The sequence below is a fragment of the Rhagoletis pomonella genome, unplaced genomic scaffold, assembly GCF_013731165.1.
Source record: "Rhagoletis pomonella isolate Grant_MI unplaced genomic scaffold, Rhpom_1.0 Rhpom_scaffold_01766, whole genome shotgun sequence".
NCBI classification, from domain to species: Eukaryota; Metazoa; Arthropoda; class Insecta; order Diptera; family Tephritidae; genus Rhagoletis; species Rhagoletis pomonella.
Window position 1 is genome coordinate 16222 of NW_023460320.1, and position 22513 is coordinate 38734.

Below are 22513 nucleotides of genomic sequence, written 5' to 3' on the forward strand. Positions count from 1 at the left end.
TTGTACTGCAAGGGCTTTAAAAATAAATATAATGCACAAAAAAGTTGATTTTTTTCAGTGGACATGCAAAGGACTGCGTTTGAAAACATGCATTAATTTATTTACCAATTACTCAGTTTGAAAATTTCTCTTCGTAGTAAGCTCAGAATTCAGTTAAAAATGTTAAGCGAATTGAAAGTACGAAAAATGATTGTGAAAAGTTTTCAAGACCAATTTCAGTGACCATTACAAAAAAAAAAATATGCTCGGGAACTAAACGTGCATCCAAAAACTGGCAGGTTCAGGCAGACAGAAAATGGACATCAGTGAACAAAACAAGAAAAAACAAAATCTTCACATTTTGCAGCAGAACACCAACATTTCCTGCAGAACACTAGCGCAGAAAGAAAGTGGAATGTTCCAAGTTTTTTGTCCGCAAAGCAAAAAAAAGGAGGCTGGCCTCATGACGATCGAAATGCAGAAAGTTCCAAACAGAAACGCTGTGAAGCAGTGTTGCCAGGTTATTGCAATAGTTTAGCCCTAAGTGCATGCCTGTATACTTTATGACTTTAAATTTGTAGTTTCAAACTCACTACAGTGGGACAAAGAATTGGGATATAATGGAAGAAACTACTTTTTACGCACTAAAGAAAACAAATCACAATGCATTGTTAACACTTTATCTGCTTCACTAACTTAGTTTTTTTTTTTTGGGTTTCTTTTTTTTTTGTTTTTTTGTATACATATTTGGATTGTATTTTAGATTTATAATTTATATTACATAAAAAATCGTTTTCTAAATTATTAATGCTTCCGGAATGATTTTTGCTAATTTAAGAGTGTATCTTAAAAGACACTACTTTGACACTAGTGCATTCAAAACGCCCTCTCGCTTCATATTGCTAGAAGGAGCTTTTCAATTTTATATTTGCGTTCATATTCGGATATTTGAGCACACGATGCTTACATCGCAGACAGGCAACCAGTCGGGCGGATGAGTTAAACTTTCACGCTTTCTGGCTGAAAGGTGCGATGCGAGCGAACGGCCAGCTGAGGCGTTTTAGAGATGAACTTAACTCGTCACAGCAGCTGTGTCCTCTTCTACAGGCATAGTGTCCAACGCCAATATGACCTTGCGCTTTTGATACTCCTCATAGCGTACGTGAGCATAACTGTAATATTTTTTGGATTGGAAGAAATATGAAAATTTTTGAAATTAGATATCAAAGTGTAGTGATTTCTGTTGCAAATTAAATACTTAGAGCATTCCCTTAAAGAAAGCGAAAAACTAGAAAATCATACATTAGCGTACGTTGTTCTAAAAAAACAAAATGGATTTATAAAATTTATTATATGTATGTATGTATGTATTTTAAACCTTCCGCCAAAATTTTCGGAAAAATATTTAGATTTAGAAAATTTTAAGCTGAGCTAATTTATTTATAAAAGAACACTCGATTTTTGTTGGTATTTTCAGTTCACGTAAATCTCAGTACTTTTCCAAAGAAATGTAAAATATAATAAATTTCATAATTCCGGCATAAAACCGCAACTTTTTGGGTGAGGCACCCTAATGTACATATGTTTCATACAGACTTGTAAACATGGGTTTATAATGACAGCTTGGAGGTGAGAGTGCTGGGACGAGGTTGAACTTCGAAAACGTTTTGTGTATTTCATTACGAGCGTCGAACTTCAAATCAAGCTGCTATTGTAAGCATACGAAAATTTCATAAATAGCGCTCTCAACTTCAAACTGGTATTGTAAACCCCTCGCACTGTTTTCTAGACTTTTATGCATTTTTTTATTTTCAGTTTAAGAGAATACTCCTTGAATATTTTTGTAGGCTTGTAATACTTACTCGACGTAATCAAAATCAATATTGGAATGTTCCGCTTGTATTAGCGACCAAACGGTCCAAAGCATGTGTGCGGCCAGCGCGAAATGGTTCACCTGCAAGTACAGGCGTTCCACTTCGTCATCGGTGATGTGTGAGCGTTGCAGATATTCCTGCAGGTAAACATGCAGCCAGGCAAGCTGAAAATCACGCTGCGGATAGCGTGAGAAGTCCACTTCATCGACTCCGGCGAATTCACAGAAATGATTTCCAATATCGAATGCCTGAAAGTTGTAATCGGCATACTCGTAGTCAATGAAATTGACGCACTGCTCCGATTCCAAGTACACAATATTGCCCAGCAACAGATCGTTGTGAGCGAATACCACTGGGCTGTTCAGGCGCTCGAGGTGCCTGTATAGCGCGTTGAACTCATCGCGCAAACGTTTTATTGGCAAGAAAGTTTCCTCAACTCTGTAATAGGGGTTTCATGTGAGTGATTGCAAAAGGAAATATTTGCGCAACACACAGAAGAGAGAAAAAAAATCAGAAAGAAAGCGTTCAATTTATTAGGCACTAACAACATTTAAAAATTATACTTTTATGTGGGTGAATGTATTTGTATGTTAAACTATATATATGCTATATGTATATGTACATACATATGGTATATTTTAAATTAATTTTAATGCAACTATATATGTATATATGATTAAGATATATATGTATATAGCTATAGCTATAATTATAAGAAATTTGTGAATTTATTTTTAAAATTATCATACGGATATATGGTAAGTAAAATGCAACAAAGAATGCTACTTAAAATACTGTTTGTGTTTTAAGTTCAATAAAAGAAAATAAGTTGAAAACATTACTAGTTTCATATGGAATCGAAAATCGAATAGTTCGAATAAGTAGACGATCATCGATCGACCGAACGAGTGAGTGAGCGTGCGGGTGTAGGCAAGCGAGCGCAGCAGACAAACGACACATCGACGTAGAGCGACGAGCGAAGTTTTGTGAGTACGCAGGTCCACAGCACACCTACGCATGCAGCTTCCGGCACCTGGCACCTAGTGGGCTCAACGTGTTGGAACGCGCAGTCCCACGAAAGTATGTATGTACGTACGAACGAACGAACGAACGAGCGAGCGAGCGAGTAAAAAATGCAAGAGAAACCGCACGACGGCCGACGATCAGGATTTCTTGCTACTTAGCCAACCAAAAGGACATCGGACCATTTTGGCATGGTTTCGAATAACGAAGTCACAGAGAGATCACAAGGCAGCGGAGGTCACATGAGCGAGATATCGCCCATCTGTATGAGCACGTACACGAATGCAAGTACCTACTTTTTGACGAGAGCACACGAAGCGTTACCACTTCGCACACCATTGTCCCAAGCGACGAAATTGCCATCGATGTAGCACTCATCAATACGCAATATCCCGCTGGATCTCTCACCGTAACACTTCCGTATGTCCGCCCAAAATCTTCGTCCGTATTGTCCACTTTTGCCACCACAGACGTCCCAGCCGTAGCCGCCGTATCTGCAGTCGCAGCCTAAACGACCTTAGACATTTACCGTCGCCGTCGCCGCCGCCATTGTCGTCGCGTCGCCATCGCCATCGCCATCGCCATCGCCGCCCCCATCCAAGTCCTTCATTGATTTCTAAACATTCTTGGGGTTGGGATGGCCTACAAAATAATGAGTTGGCATGTGACGAAATAAATTTCGTATTTCGACGGTTGAAATTACCTTTTTTGTTTATCAGCATCACTAAAACGTTCAGGTACCAAATCAAAGAAGCTCTGCACTTTACGCCACAACATTGGTACAAGGGGTTTACCAGCACCAGCACCTTCACCACCACCACCAGCTGTCGCCACTTCTTTGACCTTCACACGGCGATGCATCTCCGCCATGCGTGTTGCCACTAAACGCCAAACATTTGGCTCCAATACACTCGTCGGCTTCAATGTTACACCAGGTACAAAATCGTAAACCAGTCCATTTTTGAATGTTGCGAAAAGTGTAGGGGCAAAACCGTACGTGTGCAACAGCTGTATGTTGCGTGTCTCGGCTTTACGATCGATCAGCAGGTCCGTTTTATTACCATAGACACGCACCAGTGCTACGTTGCTATAGTTTTCATCTTTTGTATTGATATTAGTTGCCTGTGGGGGGCTAGCTGTTTCGCCAGCACTTGACGTGGTCACCTCTGAATCCAGCGTGTCCGTATCGCTGATATTGCCCGAGTCGTTGTTGTCATCGACCAGCGTCGATGTTGGTGCAGTCGGGGAAGTGGGTGTATTATTGTTGCCATTTGAGCTGCCGTTTTCAATATCATTGCCATTATTGTTTGTTGTGGGTAGTGGAGGATTGTAGAAACAGCCGACAAGCTTATTTGTGATGCCATCGGTAAATTTCTACAATTAAAAAAAGAGAGAAGAAAACAAAAATTGTTCGTCATTATAAATTATTATGCGTGATATTGCCTTAATATCGCTAACTATTCCGTGTATATCATTCAATTGAGCGCTTAATAGGCGCGTGCTATAATGTCACCCCAACAGTGTCGCCGCAGTTGGATGCAACATTAGGAAGGGAATGAATCTCCCATGGCTCAGAGCACTTAAACTCTATAGCACTGCATTGCATTCAACTTTTATTATATCCGCTGAGCTGTGCTTGCTTGTGGGTATACTATTTGCGAGCAACCAACAAGTGGAAAATAGCGAAAATAGGTTTATTACTACGACCTTGTGCTCTTGAAAAGCTTTGACTTTAGCTTCCGTGCTGCCTGATTGACACTTTCCCTATCGTAGCTGGTGTCAACCCCATAGGGATATCTTTTAATTCAATCTCTCTCAATTTACCTAAACTGAATCACAAACAAATCACAACAAATTAAATTTTGCCAATTAAATCACTTTATCACGCTATCAACTCACAAATAAACAAACTTGGTGGAATTTTTCAACGTTGATAATTCAATTTTGGTACCGCAAAGTGTGACTATTTCTTTCTATTGTTTAGTTCGTTGCTGCGAATTTAAAACAATTGGGCTCTTGATTATCATAACCACTTCGTCAGGGCGATAAATAAAGCGTTTTTGTAATTTATTTCAGCTCTTTATGGCCATGAGTCAATTGTATTAAACAGTTTGTGTTAGCTTAAAATTAATATTAAGGAAGTCACAAAAAATAATAGTAAAATAAAGTAATTGACAGAGGTCCTCTCTAATAAATGTTGTTTTATTCAGCGACGATCAGACAGAGCGTTCTCTTTGCGTTCTTATAAACAAGTTTTTTTTAATTTTTTTTTTAATTTTTAGATTTTATTGTTAAAAAAATACTTTTTAATTTCATTTAATATTTAGAATTTTTTTCCTTTACCAGCCTTAGATTACTTTTTTTTAATTTCTAGATTTTGTTTTTAAAAAGAAAAATATTTTTATTTATTTAATTTTCTTGTAATTTTTAGATGTTATTGTTAAAAAAGAAAATTATTTTTTTTAATTTTTAGAAACTTATTTTATTTTTTTTTTATTCATTTATATAATTTTTTCCTTTTCTAATTTAATTAGCTGTTAATTTTTAGTTTTTATGGTTAAAAAAATATTTGTTTTTTATTTAATTTCAGTTTTAGAAAACTTATTGCTAAAAGCAATAGAAAACTTATTGCTAAAAAAATAACGCTAAGATCGCCTCGTTATCAATCTTTCGAAAGACCGAGAAGAGCTTTCAACACATGTAGTTGACAGAATTGACAATTGGCTTACGAAAGACTGTGGTGAGTTGAAAGACAGGTGCCATAATTGCCCGGCAGTTCCGAGATCCCACATTTTACTCACAAAGAATGTTGTGAATACTCTCTTTAGATGTATTCAAATTAGTAACCACCAAAACATACACTTTAACCCTGTGCGACACGCCTTACCCGACTTCAATCGGGACCAAAATTTATATGTGATATCTTCGGCAATTATAGCATCAATTTTGGATATTTGACGAACAAAACTGATTTTAATTTTTTGAGTCTCCACATTTATATGTGATATCTTCGACTACAATAGCATCGACGTAGGTTGAGGCTTAGGAAATCTGATGTAGCCAACTGACGCGAATTGGAAATGCCAAGTAAAGCCAAGTCTTTCTCCACCTGGCCTTTCCAGCGCAGAGCAGGCCTTTCTCTGTATTTTAATTCGATGTAATTCTATATTTAATCTAAGGAAGTGCAAGTTTCAAACGCGATTTTTTAGCCGGTTGAAACTTGCCCTTCACTTGCCTAAAATTGTATGGGCTATAAAACTGCATACCCAAAAATGTTCTAATGTTTCAGATTAAAAAGTTGAAAATTTGTTGAGTTTTCCTAAATTTTGTATAAAGTTTGAAACAGTGATTTACATACGTAGATGTATGCTTTTGGGTAAAGCTTGGACGATATGTTTATAGAAAAATAACAAAAAAATTTAGCTCGAAAAGTATTACGAATATTAAACAAGTAAAAAAGCCTAAGTTCGGGCGGAGCCGAACATTAAATACCCGGCGTAAGTATTAAATATTGTTTTTTCACCTTTCCGAAAACTATGGCTACATGGTAAGCAGTCGTAGTTTTACCCCTACTTCAAACATCTTCTATAGAACGTTCAGTTAGACATAATGAGATAAACTTATATAGTTATATGTGGGCGGTGTCACGCCCATTTTCCGAAATTCCATAATACCATAATAATGTTACTTATTTTCAAGGGATTGTTGTTAATATCAATTTTGAGTAAATAAGCGTCCTTAAATTTCGAAATCGCGAAATTTCATGCATTTCTGAAATTTACCGTTATATGAAAAGTGGGCGAAATTTTAGTTCGATTTCAATCATTTTCAACGTTTTGCTTTTATGTGGCAAGCTCAATAACCGTACCGAGTTTGGTGCAAATTGATCGAACGGTTACCGAGATACATATATGTGATCATAAGTGGGCGGTGCCAAATTCCAAAATTTTATCATAAACGTATTTTCTGCAAATCGTATTGCAAATATCCACTTTAAATAAATTAGCTTCAGTATTTACTGAGTTATCGAAGATTTCGAATTTCTGTAAAATACCGTTTTATGGTAGGTGGGCTCAATTACCGCCCGATTTCAAAGATTTTCCACACATTTCTTAGTTGGAACTTATGCAAGGCTAGTACCAAGTTTTGTAAGGAGTGGTCAAGGGGCTACTGAGATCCAAAAATTTCATAACAGTATTATTTGGTATCCAAATTATACTTCACATACTAATTTCCAACGATTTGGACGTAACATTTACTGAAATATCGCAGTTTTTGCATTTTCGAAAATACCGTTATATGGGAAGTGGGCGTGTTTACAGCCCGATTTCGCCCATTTTCAATACCAATCTACCTTGGATAAAGGCCAACCCACGTACCTAATTTCGTTGAGATATCTAAATTTTTTCTCGAGTTATCGTGTACACGGACAGACAGACATGGCTTAATCGACTTCTCTTTTCATTCTGATACATTTGTATACATTTGTCTATATCTATCTTCATTCGTTTTAGCTGTTACGTTATGCGAACAAAGTTATAATACACTTGTGCGCAAGTGCGCTCGGGTATAAAAAAATCAAGACGTGGTCATTTGTTTGAGTCACTGTATGTACATATGTATGTACCTAGTATTGCAACGTTTAGTATAACTGCAAGTGCATATGACGAAGTACTTTATAATATGTATGTATGAAACTGATAATTAACACTCGAATAACAATAAAGGTACTCATACATACAAACAACCTTGGTAGTACAGCAATAAACTGTTTACGATAAAGTAATATTTGCGAATAATGTTAATAAAATGGTAAGTATGTACACACTTTAATAATGAGAAACAAACCAATTATTATATACTAAACGCTATGCAAGTTTAGACTATAAACATAAAAGAAAATGAACAAATGCTGGGGAAAAATGGCAAAAAAATGCAAATAACTCAGAATTGACTAAAAAAAAAACGGAGTAATTCAACCTAATAGCAGTTTGCATGCTGAATAGAAAATAATAACATTTGCAACTATGTATGTATGTACATTGTATGTATAAAATGAGTTGTTACTTCCATATACATATGAACTATTTAAATTTATATGTATACTACACATTCACAGTGGGCAGTTAACCATTGACAATGCTATGGATTTTCTACATATTCACAGTACATATGTAGTTAATAAGATTTTCAACTTTGCTTGCTTTCATAATGATCAGCATTCAAAGTAGCGATACTCGATTTTGTGTAATCGGGAATTTTCGCAGTTTTTTTTGTATATAATTTTTTGAGGCATCTAAACCTTGACCGATCAATGTATTGAACGGTATTGAATAAAATGCGAACGTTAAAATAAAATACGAACATTCATTACACATCGTCGCCCGTATGCCAGAAACATAAATGTGTAAAAATTAAAATTTTGGCAAATTAAGTTTGAAAGTTTTTTCACAATACTTAACTCTAGATTTATACAATTGAAATTGTAAAATATGTGGTTTTCGTGTACACAGGTTATTCTGGCTTTTGGTATAACATAGAACATCCAAAGGTTAATAAACTCAACAACTCAAAACTGATAAATTTCCACATTCATGCTTCTGGCATAAAGGTGACGATATGTGGAAGAAAATCCTCAACACCGTCAAAAAAAAAAAAGAATCAACGGTATTCTGTAGAGAATTCACCTTATGGTACTAAAATTGAAGGGGCATACTCAAAAAATGCTTTTTTTAAATCGTGATTTTTGATGAACTTTTTTGAAAACGAGTAACGCAGATGTACTTATTATGCTTAAGAAGCTGCCTGAAAAGAATTAAAGGGTGTGCCCCAATTTTTAAATGAATTTTATTTTTGTGAAAAATCAAAGGTTACCTAAATAAATATCGTCGTTTAAAGTATAAAACGGCGTTTCGTCCTTCTGCAAAACCGCAAACTTGACATTTGTGCCAAAAATAAAATTTGCTCACCGGAAGCTCCGGCTTGAAGCCTTATCCATACGCACGAAAATATCGATTTACGTATAAAACTAGCTTTAAATGGGATTTTTGTACTTTAAACGATGATACGTAGACAAGCTCTTACTGAATGCGGTAGACCAGTCGTTCCCAACCTTTTTCAACTGGCGACACCACCTTTCTTATCGTGACACCTCTACGGTGCTTTTGGCCTTCTATTATAAAATTTGGTGACGATGGGATAAGATTTACTGACCGCGCCCAGCCGGAAAAGTATGAAAGTACGTGAAATATAAGAAAAATATATTGTTTAATTCCCAATCGCATAAAAGGAAACTTTTCCAATTAGTTTACTATACGGTAGTATAATACCTGACTTCCATTGAAATTTCCTATATAGAAAGCTATCAAAGTCCAAAAGAAGTTGAAAATTCCGAAAGTTCCAGAAATAATATTTGGCAAACAATTTCAAAAGCTTTTTGGCTGCCATTCACCTGGGAGTGGCCAGAAGTGAATCTTGTACATACGGTTCAAATCGCAGCTCATAACGTCCTCTGGGAAGCGAACAACCATCTGTTTGGGAGCGAGCTAAAGTGAGAAGGCGTAAAACTTGGCGTGCGCTGGGTTTGGGAGACCCCCTTTTTTTGATGACGTCCACGGTTAACGTATAGAGGACTATAATTTGCACCAGGAATATCCGGACCCTTAATGGGAAAGGCGCCTCTGCCCGGCTGGTTGGTGTCCTCGGGAAGACAAAGGCTGAAATGCGATGGACGGGGCAAGGGAAGGTAAGCGTGTAACCTTGCGACGTCTACTACATTTGCCAGCGTTGGATTTGTGGTGGGAGAAAGACTTAGTCGCAGAGTACTAGCGTTCACAATCCGCATCAAAGCGATATTCTTCAACATCTCGTCCATCTGCACCCATGCCCGACGGAAGAGAAGGACGAGGCGTCCAAGGATCTCTTATATGAGCACTTTGAGCGTACATATGAGCGCTGCTCCCGACACGATATCAAAATCGTGATTGGCAATTTCAATGCCAAGGTGGGCAAGGAAGGGATATTTGGCGCCACTGTCGGAAAACTCAGCCACCACGACGAAACGTCCGATAACGGACTGAGGCTGATCGACTTTGCCGGGGCCCGAAACTTGGTATTATTGAGTTCAAGGTTGCAGCTTAAAAATATCCATCAAGCTACATGGCTGTCTCCGGATCAAAAAACAAGAAACCAAATCGACCACGTTGTGAAAGCAGGAAGGCATGCTTCAAGCGTTTTAGACGGCCCAAACATCGACTCGGACCACTATTTTGTTGCAGCCAAGATACGCACCCGCCTCTGTGCAACAAAAACTGTGCGCCCAACAATGCAAGGAAAGCTTAACGTCGAAAAGCTGCAATCAAAACAGACGGCCAATTTATTCGCCACTCGACCCTCATATCTGCTCTCTGAGAGCACTCTTCAACAATCCGACATACGCGACCAACGGAACCACATTTCCCACTCGTTAAGTACCGCCGTCGAAGAAGTAGTCGGATTTCAGCGAGCCCGAAGGAACAATTGGTACGATGAGGAATGTCAAGAAGCCGCAGAGAAAAAAGACGCCGCCTATAGGGCCACGCTGCGATCGGGCGCCGCAATAAGAAGAGAGAGGCCGAAATACGTGAGTGCGAAGAGCTTGAGATGCTGGCCGAAAGAAAAACCGCTCGAAAATTTTATCTGAGAGTTAGACGACTTAAGAAAGGTTTCAAGACCAGGGCGAACTCCTGTAAGAAGAACCATGATGACCTAGTGACCGATGTCCAGAACGTACGTAAATTATGGAGGGAACTCTTTGCCACCCTATTGAATGGCAACAGCACTGAAAGTAGTGGAGCAGACGAACCCGAGCCCCCAGACGAATAGCGATTACGCGGCTGAAAAACAACAAAGCTGCTGGAACTGACGGCCTGCCAGACGAGCTATACAAGTATACGGCAGCGGAGAGCTGATAAGGTGCATGGATCTACTCTTATGCAGAATATGGTCAGATGAACGCATGCCCGACGACTGGAATTTAAGTGTGCTCTGCCCAGATACAAAGTCATATCGAGTGTATTGTGTGAAAGACTGAAGCCCACCATCAACGAACTGATTGGGCGTTATAAGTGTGGCTTTAGACCTGGCAAATCCACCATAGACCAGGCATTCACAATACGCCGAATTTTGGGAAAGACCCGCGAAAATAGGATCGACACACGCCATCTATTTGTCGATTTCAAAGCCGCTTTCGGCAGCACGAAGTGAAGTTGTCTTTATGCTACGATGTCTGAATTTGGTATCCCTGCGAAACTGATACGGCTGTGTCTACTCCGTCACTGGGAAAAACCTCTCCGAGCCGTTTGATAGCAAACGAGGTTTCAGACAAGGTGGCTCCCTATAATATGAGTAAACACACACATACATACATATTTATTAGGGCGGGTACATTTTTTATTTATTTTTGTTTTGACTATGCGCATATAGCATAGGAGGATTCTACGAGTAATTCTAAGCAAATTTGCTAAAGAAACCATAGGTCTAAAATCAATTTAAAGTTTGCCAAATTGCAAAAGTTAAATTGTGCGAATTTGTCCGACAAATTATTTGTAGGAGAACGTTTGATAAGACTTCAACTTTCTATAACTATTATTACTCTTTTGCACTTTTTGCTACTTTTCGATATATTTATGTTTAAAGCGGGCCATATACGAGTTTTTTCCAGTGCTTTTTGAGACTTTTTTATATTATCCAATATAAAGATGTACATATACATATGTATGTAAAGTTGTAAGGTTGAATATGGTTTATTCGTTAGCAAATATAATGGATAAATAGAAAAAATTAAAAGGACATGTGGTTAATTAAAAATAAATGCCGTAAGAAGTACTTGTTAAGCTTCTACAGAAGACCACGGCGAAATTCGAAACTTTGATTCGAAACTCATCAGCTGCGATCGCGAAAGACCCAAAATACCGTTTTTTAATCAAGTTTACTGATTTCTTTATTTTTTCGCCATATTTGATCCGCCATTTTGAATTTTTGAAATTTTACTTCAGATTCGTAATCAGCGACCTCGAAAACATATAGAAACAAAGTGGTGTCAAATTGTTTCAAAACGTCTTTGATAAATAGTTTTGTACAACTAAATTTCGATCTCAGACCACTGAGCGCCGTTCGGAGCCGGCTCAAAATTGTAGGTCCTTCCAATTGTGTAACAACATCAAGGCGCACGCCACAAATCGAAGGAGAAGCTCGGCCAAAGAGTTAGCAAAATGTAAGCGCCAAAATAATAATGTGGTTGTTCACACTTGCCTGGTCATCAGGTTATCTGGTTAAAAATTATTCTTCTGTAGTGTATTTTATTATTGTAAACTGAATAAAAAATATAACCACATAACCTGATAACCTGATAACCAGGCAAGCGTGAATAACCACAATATTGTTATTATTATAATGGGGTTGTTCACACTAGCCTTGTTATCAGGTTATCTGGTTAAAAATTATTATTGTGTAGTATATTTTATTATTGTAAACTGAATAAAAAATATAACCACATAACCTGATAACCAGGCAAGCGTGAGCAACTTCAATGTAAACGAATTTTCAGTAAATAGCATTCCACTTTTGTTTTGCACAATACTGCATTTAAGTATACGACCGTGCCTATAGAGATAAATTCCGATGGCGCAATAGCCAGCTATCTATTTTTACCATACCCTATTGCGATGACTGAAAATAGCAACAAGAAATTTGTCAATGAAGAACGAATGAAAATAAACCAAGAGGAATTGGCGCCAAAGTAAATTCTTGTTAAATAATTCGTAAATGAGAAGAGAAAGTGTGTAAGTACATATGTAAGAAGAAAAATGACGAAATAGTTACGAAAAAATGTCTAGTGATTAATTGTTTATCTTGCCATACATGCATACATACATACATACTCGTAACGTGGCCAACAAAAACACAATTGTGCACATAAGCACATGCCAAAATAATACTCATAATACATACTGTGTGTATATACATACATACATATGAACATAGTAAACAAAAACAAAATAGAAGCAAAAAATAAAAATAAAAACAAAAATAAACGCCTGCGATAAGTTTGCGGATCCACAGACAAACGCCACAAATCAACGAAAAGGTGAACTTTTCGGAACACCATATAGCATACCCTATGATGTAGCCAGTGTGCCGAAAAAAAATTAACCAGTGACGGATTTTCGTTGATCAGCTGTCCCAGTCCAAAGATCACATAGTATGTATGTATGTATATAAACACGAATACGTAAAGTAAATGGGACTTGCGAAAAAATAAAGAAATTACAATATAAGAAGAAAAAACAGCAGCTTTTGGATTCATTAGCATTGTAGTATGTATGTACTATATAACAAACAGGTGCTAAGAGACGCGAATTTGCAAAGTCTGAAAGCAATGATTTGCATGGAGTCATATGATAAACTCACACTAAACAAACCAGAAATTTTTTCATTTTGGTTTTTGTAGTATTTTTTAGTTTGACTCGAGTTAATGAATAGCAGAACCGGTACATGAAAACACAGAAACACTTTTGCATGCGCTGTTGCACATACTTATGTATACTTATGGGTTATTCCATACAATATTTAAACCTCAATATTTTTTTGGGGTTGAAATATATATTTTTATCGAAAAAAAGAAGACACCAATTTTTTTATTTCGTCATCATATTCGAAAATCTCGAAAAAAAATTCCAGAAATTTTGAACTCACGGAGAAGTATATTTTTTCAATTGTTTGCAGTTAATAAAATCAGTTTAGGTATCAAAATGTGTGTAATTACCTCGGCTTTCCATGAGAGTGTGAGATAGATTAAAATAAAAAAAAAAATTGCATTTTTTATTTATTTTTATTAACTATACCATGTTCAATTTTTTATTTTTTTTATTAACTATACCATGTTCAATTTTTATTTTTTTCAACCTGAATAGTTTTCAAACTTTATAGAGTACGCTGTAAAACTTCGAGAATGGAAACACCCAAACTGTAGAAGTTACGAATTTTTTCATATCTGCCCTTTTCAGGTGTATCTAAAAGTTTATTTTGCCTTAAGACGTTTTTTATACCTTCGAAAGAGGAAGAAATAGTCGACTTTACTCTCCCATCAAACAGTACTTTTTTTTTATATATATATTAATATAATATAATAATCTGAAAGTGCTAAAGCTCGACTATGGGGAAGGCAGTTTAATGATTCGAAGGCAGTCTTTCCATTTTCCAATTCTTCTAGCTTTCCCAAAAGTGTATCGTATTCTCTTCTTTTTGTAATAATGGCTGTCGTTTCAAGCATGATAAAAAAATAGGAAGGTAGAACCGCTGAGAGGAATTTTTCAAATTCTTGACTTTTGCAAGCAATTTAATTTTAAAATTTTACACACAAACTCACACACACATTCTCATTTTCAATCTCAAACAACAACAACTTTGAACAAATCCTTTTTTTTACTCTCAATTTTATACGATTTTAAAATGTTGGCAAACTTCAAAAAAAAATCATGGCCGACGCATTGAGAGAACGGTTCTACCTTGCTATGCTTTTCTCATGGTTTCAAGTACTACAGTATAGTATCCGGCTTTAACCAAGGTTTATGGTCATGAACAGAGGTGGGCACTACCACAAACAAGCGTGAGCTAAAAGTGAGCATGTGTTAGTGTACCTAATTCATTTTGCATGCTGTCGTGTTCTCATCGATGCGCTCTCGCTTGTATACGTACACGCAACGCTTACGCTCTTTTAGCACCTGCTAACTCTCTGCCCATGCCTGGTCATGAACAATCTTATTCGCAAATTCATCCTTTTCTCGCGTCACAAATTCAAAAACTCCCGCTGTTGGTCAAGAAGTTGAGGAAGTATTCTCAGTATAAGCGAGGGTTGCTATTTATATGTCTGGCCATAAACACTTCTACTATTGAAAGGGCGATCTGACGTTTGCATCGGAAAGTTTGAGATATTTTACCATAAACGCACTCAGAACCTTTTGATTGGGCCAAGCGTCATAGCTACACAATTTTGTTAAAAAAATATTAAATTACTGCCTTTGATATTAAAAATAGTAAATGCAAAGGGATTTTTTATAAATTTAATTATAATTTCTTAACAAAAAAAGGTTTGACTGTAAATTTAAGAAGACTTTTCTATGAAAATTAAGTCTCGTGTAATATATGAAATACAAAGGTTTCTTCTTAATTTAAGAAAAAATATAGTGAGGATAAGATGACATTTTTGGGTAAGGTAATTAAGCGGGGTTTACTGTACTTTTTAATAAAATGAATAAGGATTTCATATAAAAACTTAAAAAAATCGGTAAGGAGCTATTGGTCGTTTTATTATTATTATTTTTTTTTTTGGTATAATACAAGTACAAACACCGGACAGCCCCACAATAATTGAAATAATTCTTTAGACAATGAAGATAAATTTAATAAATCATCAGCAAGACATTATAATTTAAATTATGACTTTAGCAAAATGCAATAAATGGCATTCAATCAGACAGATTTCGCTAATCACCTTATCACAAGCTACGTCAGCGACGAAGCATTGAGTATGTTTACTTAGTAACTATATTGTAAAACTTTTGAAGATAATTAATCTAATGTAAACCACTTCAAGTATGCGATAAAATCTACACGTCAATGTGTTATACTTTGCTAAAACAAATATGTGATAAGTGATTAAAAAATAGTTATTTAGAACTTTTTTAACTAGGTGTACACATTCACCTTAATATGTGGCAAAAGGAATACTTAAGTATTATTAAAATATTTTACTACACACAATTTAGATTGTGCAAAAATTTGTTTTTATAGATTACATATTCTATAGAAACTTGCAGGAGAGTAACGAACGATTCTCTATGAAGTACAGACATTTGAAAAAACTTGCAAGCTTGAAGTACATGCAGCTAATCGAAATTTTCTTTACATTCCAAAGCATAAACTAAAAAAATATGTATGTACAAAAGGATTAAAAATTAAATGCTTTCCTAAATCAATTTGCTAAGCAAACGTGAGAAAATTAATAATTTGCAACTTCTTCTGTAATTCAATATCACTTTGCGCTCGCAATTTTCTCCTACTTTGCAAGCTTTTTTGTATAAGAACGCCAAAATATGGGCCCGAATCATGGCCGCCGTGATCGAACGAAACTCGATTCGAATCGAGTGAAATAAAATGACTTTAATTGAAAAGGCGAGCTTGCTACCGAGTGCCCTGATAATTTGTGATAACTATCAGATTTTTGAACAAACCAAAATTTTTTCTTTCGTTGACATTAACGTGTTCAAAACATAACCTTAAAAAATATTTTAATGCAAAAATAATACGAATTAACTAATTTTTTTAAACTTAAATTTCTTTAATATAAATTTTTATTTTAAACCATCTTCTTAAAGCACCCTTTAATTAAGTTTTTATGTCGTATAAATTGTTGAATAAAATTTTTTATAGCGCACCCATAATTAATGCACTTATCTTAATCAGTCCTTATGAGATTACAAAGCGATTATAGATAAAACTTTTTATGGACAATAACATCAAATAATTTAAAAGTGTGGCGTCATTTGGTTGGCATTAAAAAACTTCAAACATTCCTTAACCAATATTAAAAAAAAAATTATAACTGTGACAATTTTTTGCGCATTCACGCGCTTGCAATTAACAATTTTGGCATATCGTACTTATCCATAAAACATCCATTATTGACATTTTTTATCGCGACTGAAATTTTCGGTGTTCTAGCCACCAGATAGCGGCCGTCTATCTTCTTAAAAGTTCTGTGGTATCGACAATCAAAATAATCTAAAATATCGGAATACATATGTATGTATGTACCTGTATGTATACTAGTAAAGCAATGATTACTTTTAAAAGCGAATGAAAAGCTGATGTGGCTCTTACTCGGAGCACAGCAACTCAAAGCATCCCTGCAGTGAAAAATTATAATTGTTAAAACTAACCAACTTATAGTTAGCTTTTTGGCGAGATTTCGATTAATACCTCACTTTTAATTAGCTATGACAAAACCAACTTAAAGTGAATTGTAAAGTCGTGCAGGAGTCATGCAGACGCAATCGGGAGTTGGTTTTCTTTAGAAGTTTCTATTAAATATCCTCATACAAAAATTACTTTCAATACACTTTTTTTTCTGAACTTCGCAGATTCTTTTTCATATTCAGGACAAATAAAAGGAAGATCGAAATTTTATGCTATCATTTTGAAGTTATGTCTGACGGTGTTCGAATATGGGGCCACCCAGAGCAGAATATGTAAACAAATATGAAATGTAATAAAATAAAGTAAATAAATAAGTAAATAAAAAAGTAAAAAAACAAAAAAATATTTTGTTTTTCTTATTGATATTTTATGTCCAAAAGTAGTTAGTTACAAGTTAGTTGACATGTAATGCAGAGGTATCCAGGTCTGACTTTTTTGCGGCCATCGCCCCACAAAAGTAGTTAGCTTTTTTCGAACAAAATACACAGTTAATAGTTAGCACTAGTGTTCGCGTAAACAGACTAAAGTTAGGTATAAGCTAACGTCATTCCCTGCAGGGATGCCATACTTCACAGCAGCAGCGGTCATCAACCAGATCATTAGCGTACTGTTGCGCGGCAAACTATTTTCATTGTACGCTGAGTGTGCCTCTTTCATTCACGTTTTTGATAACATTTAAGGTCAGCATGTATTAAGATTTCTAATAATTATGACGCCCAAACTATAAACAAATTTTTCGATCTCTGTTTTTAAAGCTTACGTTCAACCCGCAGGCAAGTTCAGTGCTTAATAATGGGTTCTTATCGCCAGACTAATTTCATGATTATCTAGAAAGATCAGCTTTTAGCTGAGCTGCAGCAATAAAGTGTTTATGCTCTTAGGATAGTATTTATGTAAATAGATCACCGTTGCCAAAGATCTTTTAAATATGTACTCGTATAGCATATGTTTATTAGAAATTAGAATGATTTTCCATAGATGCACCCCTACGACAAATTTAAAGTTATATCTCAAAAAGTACGAGCATTTTTATGGCAATGCTAAAATAAGTTTGCCAGTTTTAAAAAAAGTTTTTAGTTTTCTGGTAAAATTCCAAAAAGGCCATTCCGACTTTTTTTGAAGATGATAAATAGTAGTGTTGCCAGAAAAAAATTTGCCCCATATAAAATACATGGAAAACAACTTTGAGAGCTTTGAGCGACCTCTTAATATTTTTTGATTTCAAAATACAAAAATTGAAGTATATTTTTTTCGGTATAGAAAATCCTAGGGGGCGAGAGCATAAAAATTTCGACTTGACTTGTTTTGGACCACCCAGCGAGTTTTGCTTTACATAAAAATTTGTGCTCTTTTATTTTCATTTTGACTCACTTCAGTGTTGGTTCCTTTAATTCAAGTTGGCATTCGGTTTTTGGAATTTGAATAAGTTCTCAGCAAAAACGTTTGCTTAAAAAAATACATATGTGTACATAGTGCTTGAAAATATCAATTTTTCCATTACCTTAAACCTTTGGGAGTGGGCAAAAATTATGTTTTTTAATTTAGGCAGAATTTAATATGCGCTATCTGGGAAGACAATATCTACATGTAATATTTATTCCGTTTGTTGGCACTATATCCAAACACAAACGCATCTTAAGAGTCTTAACAGTGAAACAATTTCTTATTTTCTATGTTGGCGAATAAAACTTCACACTTAAAATTACGACATTTATAACAAACATTTTATGAAGCAAATCCCTTCTTCGTTTAAAATAAAAATAAGCGAAATCGGCCCAATTTCATACAATCCTGCCTGACATGAAAATTTTCTCCACGATAAGGCTAGTAGCCATTTCTAACAGGTTTTGGGTCGCTTAGTCAAAAATGGAAACATATATACATATTTGAAATTTAAGAAAACAAGGCAAATAGCAAAATCGGCTAAAAACGGTTAATTTTTTTTCAGCAAAACGGCTAACAAATCGGCTGCCGGCTAGATCGAAATTTCTCCGGCTGTTTGCTATCGGAACCGGCTAAATCTAGCCGGAAAACGGCTCAAATGGCAACACTGGTTTGGAGGTGTCGACATGAAAGAATACACACACTCGACGCCTCTGGTCTTTGTGTTTCTCACCGTTAAATTATTGCTGGATATTTTTTACCCTCCCCTGATTCCCGAAATCCTTGGTCCGCCTCTGTTCTCGGCTATTAAGCTTGGCAAATGTGGTATTCATCATGGGCTGGAATTTTCACGCTTTTTACTATTAATTACAGGGTGTCGTTTTCAGAGAAAAAGTATGATAATCTTTTCAGAGCTTTTTAAATACATTTACAACGGTATATCACTTAAAGAAATCGTACATCAAACAAAAATGTTATAGAAAAAAAAAAAACTTTTTAATAAAATTTTTTTTTTTTAATTGTTATAATATATATATATATATTATGGTCTAACATAGAAATACCCTATCTCACAGCGACGCTGAAATGCAAAAAAGCTGTAACTAACAACAATTATTTATTGCATCCAACGATGTAGTGAATCAATCAAAGAGTGAATTTTGGATTTTTAGTTAGTTACGGCTTTTTGTATTTCAGCGACGATGTGAGATAAGGCCTTTCTATATTAAGGTAACGGTATGAATGTATGTATATTATACAGACAAAGTGGAAACTTAATTTTGTCATTGGTTGTATATGTACTAGGGTGGGTAAAAAAAAATTTAGTATTTTTTTGATCCGACACACGAAAACTAGTTCCTAGGTACTTCCAGAAAGTACTTACCAAGTCTGAGCTCTTAATATTAACGGGAAGATTATCCTCATCATAGTTTTCCATTTTCAGTTTAGTCTCATATAAAAATAGTCACATCTTATCACCAATAGATCGTTAAACCAGTTGCATCGTCAATATTTATAGGAAATTAAACGCTCTACAAAAATGGTCTCATATACTCTTTTCGTTAATCTAACCATTTAAAAGATAATCAAGGTCAAATATTGAAGTATTTTAAGGAAAATAACTTTTTGTTTCGAATTTCGTAACTTACTAAAAAATAACTATTGTCAAATGAGTTTCAATTATTTCTATAGCAAATTGACCGCTCTACAAAAAGGTCTCTTGAGGTTAATCGATCACTCTAACCATTTAGAAGATATTCGCAGTAGAATCCCAATGCCTACTGATTTTAATAGTTTTTCAATAAATATTTTCAATTTATCCATTCAATTTATGAATTTCGAGATATTTAAGAATATAACGTTGAATATTTAAGAATATTACGTTGATGAAAAAATAAACACATAAGATATGACCATTTTTATATGAGACTAAATTGAAAATGGAAAACTATGATGAGGATAATCTCCCCGTTAATATTAAGAGCTCAGATATGCTAAGTACTTTCTAGAGGTACCTAGGAACTAGTTTTCGTGTGTCGGATCAAAAAAAAAACTTGATTTTTTTGACCCACCCTAATATGTACATATGTATTTTCAACGTTCACGTGCTAATTTATGCATATTTTAATACAGTATATGTATGTACATCCATGCATAAATATATGTATATACATAATTCATTAATTACAGAAATGGGAATACAATAAACAGGCAAACAATATGAGAAATAATGCAGGAATACATTTTACACTGAAAAACTGCAAACAAACCAGAGCTAGCCATTATACACCGCTCCGTTTTTATAATACCATATAAAATAAATTTAATAATAGTTAATGCTAAATTTTTTATTTTTTATTTCTTTTTCTTTCAATGCAATAAGTACAAGCACAGCAGCCATTCTCGCCAAATTAAAAGGGTGCATGCAAGTATGTATATACATACGTACTTAAGTATCTGTAGTTTATCTGTTCGAGGGTCAGACTAGTAGCGCTCTTGATAGTCTTATCTGCTACATATTTTATTACCCTCTATTCCTTTGTGACCGGATACATAGATATGCGGCCTTATGTTTGCGGCCAGCCTGTAAATAGCTTCGGGGACGTTTTTAGATGAAATACTATATGAGGTAACTGCCTTAATTGCTGCTTAATTGTTTACGTATAAGCTTACTTTTAAAGAGATTCTCGTGTAGGCGAGTTCTACTGCTCATTGCGAAAATGTCTGCTTGAAATATGCCGCAATGGTCAGTTAACCTTGCTGCCCGTCTGACGTTCCGTTCCGGAAGTATATACCGACACCGACCCTGTTACCATTTCAGAGCCGATCCCACAACAGTCGGGTCTACCGGAACAGTCCAGATTTATATCTGGCCAAGGACTGTCACTCCAGCATCACACCCCAAACCTTTTTGGGGAGTTTGTATACTGTTACAACAACTGCAATAATTTAAGTTCCATACGTGAAAATGTTTGCGAAACCTTCGTTCCCAATTAAATTAGTGTGCTATATAATATCTACTATTTGTGCTTCTCGCTCCCATTGAGCTATGTCGAAAGGTTTTGTTATTGAATTCCCCTATGCATGTAAATCTAAATTCTAAAAGGAGAATTCTACTTAGTAAGGGTTATAGTCCCTTAGGGCGGCCGAAGGTCGCCTACGCTGAATTAACCTTTTCAATAGAAGCCTCCGGAGACTGGGGTCTTCGCCTTTGTCAGGCAACACGGAAAGGTTCAAGTCATCAACTCGAAACAAGCGAAAACGCAAGTAAAAATTTGTATTTTTGCCCATTTTTTTAAAGGCTCCCTAGGGACCTATAAGGGGTCTAGGCATTTGGGAGTTACACTTTTGAAAACGGCAGTTCAGGCCCTTCCTAAAATGGGGTGTGGGAGGTGCCACGCCCCCACGCCCTCCGCATTCCACGCACACAACGATCGGAAGTAAATTAAAGGAAAGTTTCTCCAAAAAGATACCTGCCATGCACTTAAACTTTGTTTAGAAGTGACCCATCTATAAAATGGGTATAGCCTCATATGTGTAAATATTTGTTTATATTTAAATCACCTACCTTAAATTGCACATGACTGAGTTTCCAGTGTGGTCTTATAGTTTTGAGTATCTCTTTGGCGCCGCTGATAACGTCTTCGCCAATGTGTATAGGTACAAAAACTGGAGTCACGATCGCTTCACTATTGCTGCCGCTTTGCTGTTGCTTGCAGTTCAATGCACCATTCAAAGCGCCATTTGAGCTATGCAACTTGTGACCAACACCGCTAGCATCAACAATACCGCGACCAACACTGACTGACGACGAACCATTGAGCGCTACTTTCGGACGTAAAACACTGCCAGTCGTTGCTGTGGTGTTCTCCTTGTAGCTATTTAATTTGGTTTCTGTGCCCATACTACTTTGTAGGCTTTGTGAACTATTAGAAATTTACTTGATTTGATTAACACGACAGCCGGGAAAATGTTTAATCTATGGGCAATAATGCGGGTTTATTTTGTAAACGCACTGGCCTATTAATATCAGGCAAATTTTAATCAATATTTTTGTTTCAGTCGCAATTTTTTTTTGCAATATACAGGGATTTTATTTATTTATTTATTTTCGTTTATCTATATTTTCTCCAGTTTTTCTCTTTTTCTTTTGTTTACATTTCGCTTATTTTTTGTATGAACAGCTGCAATTTTTTTACTTATCGTTGCAATTGGTCGGTGGGGAAGTGCTTTCTCCT

General features: G+C 35.7%; 1 protein-coding gene across 1 annotated transcript; it reads right to left on the bottom strand.

Annotated features, from left to right (window-relative positions):
• Nucleotides 1–725: 725 nt before the first annotated feature.
• Nucleotides 726–22385, bottom strand: LOC118752712 (ethanolamine kinase-like). Its single transcript, XM_036487595.1, has 4 exons — nt 21844–22385; nt 3580–4250; nt 1842–2291; nt 726–1151 (listed from the first exon to the last, which is right to left on the bottom strand). Exons 1-4 carry the CDS (start codon nt 22177–22179, stop codon nt 1052–1054), a joined length of 1557 nt encoding a protein of 518 aa, XP_036343488.1. The 5' UTR covers nt 22180–22385; the 3' UTR covers nt 726–1051.
• Nucleotides 22386–22513: the final 128 nt, after the last annotated feature.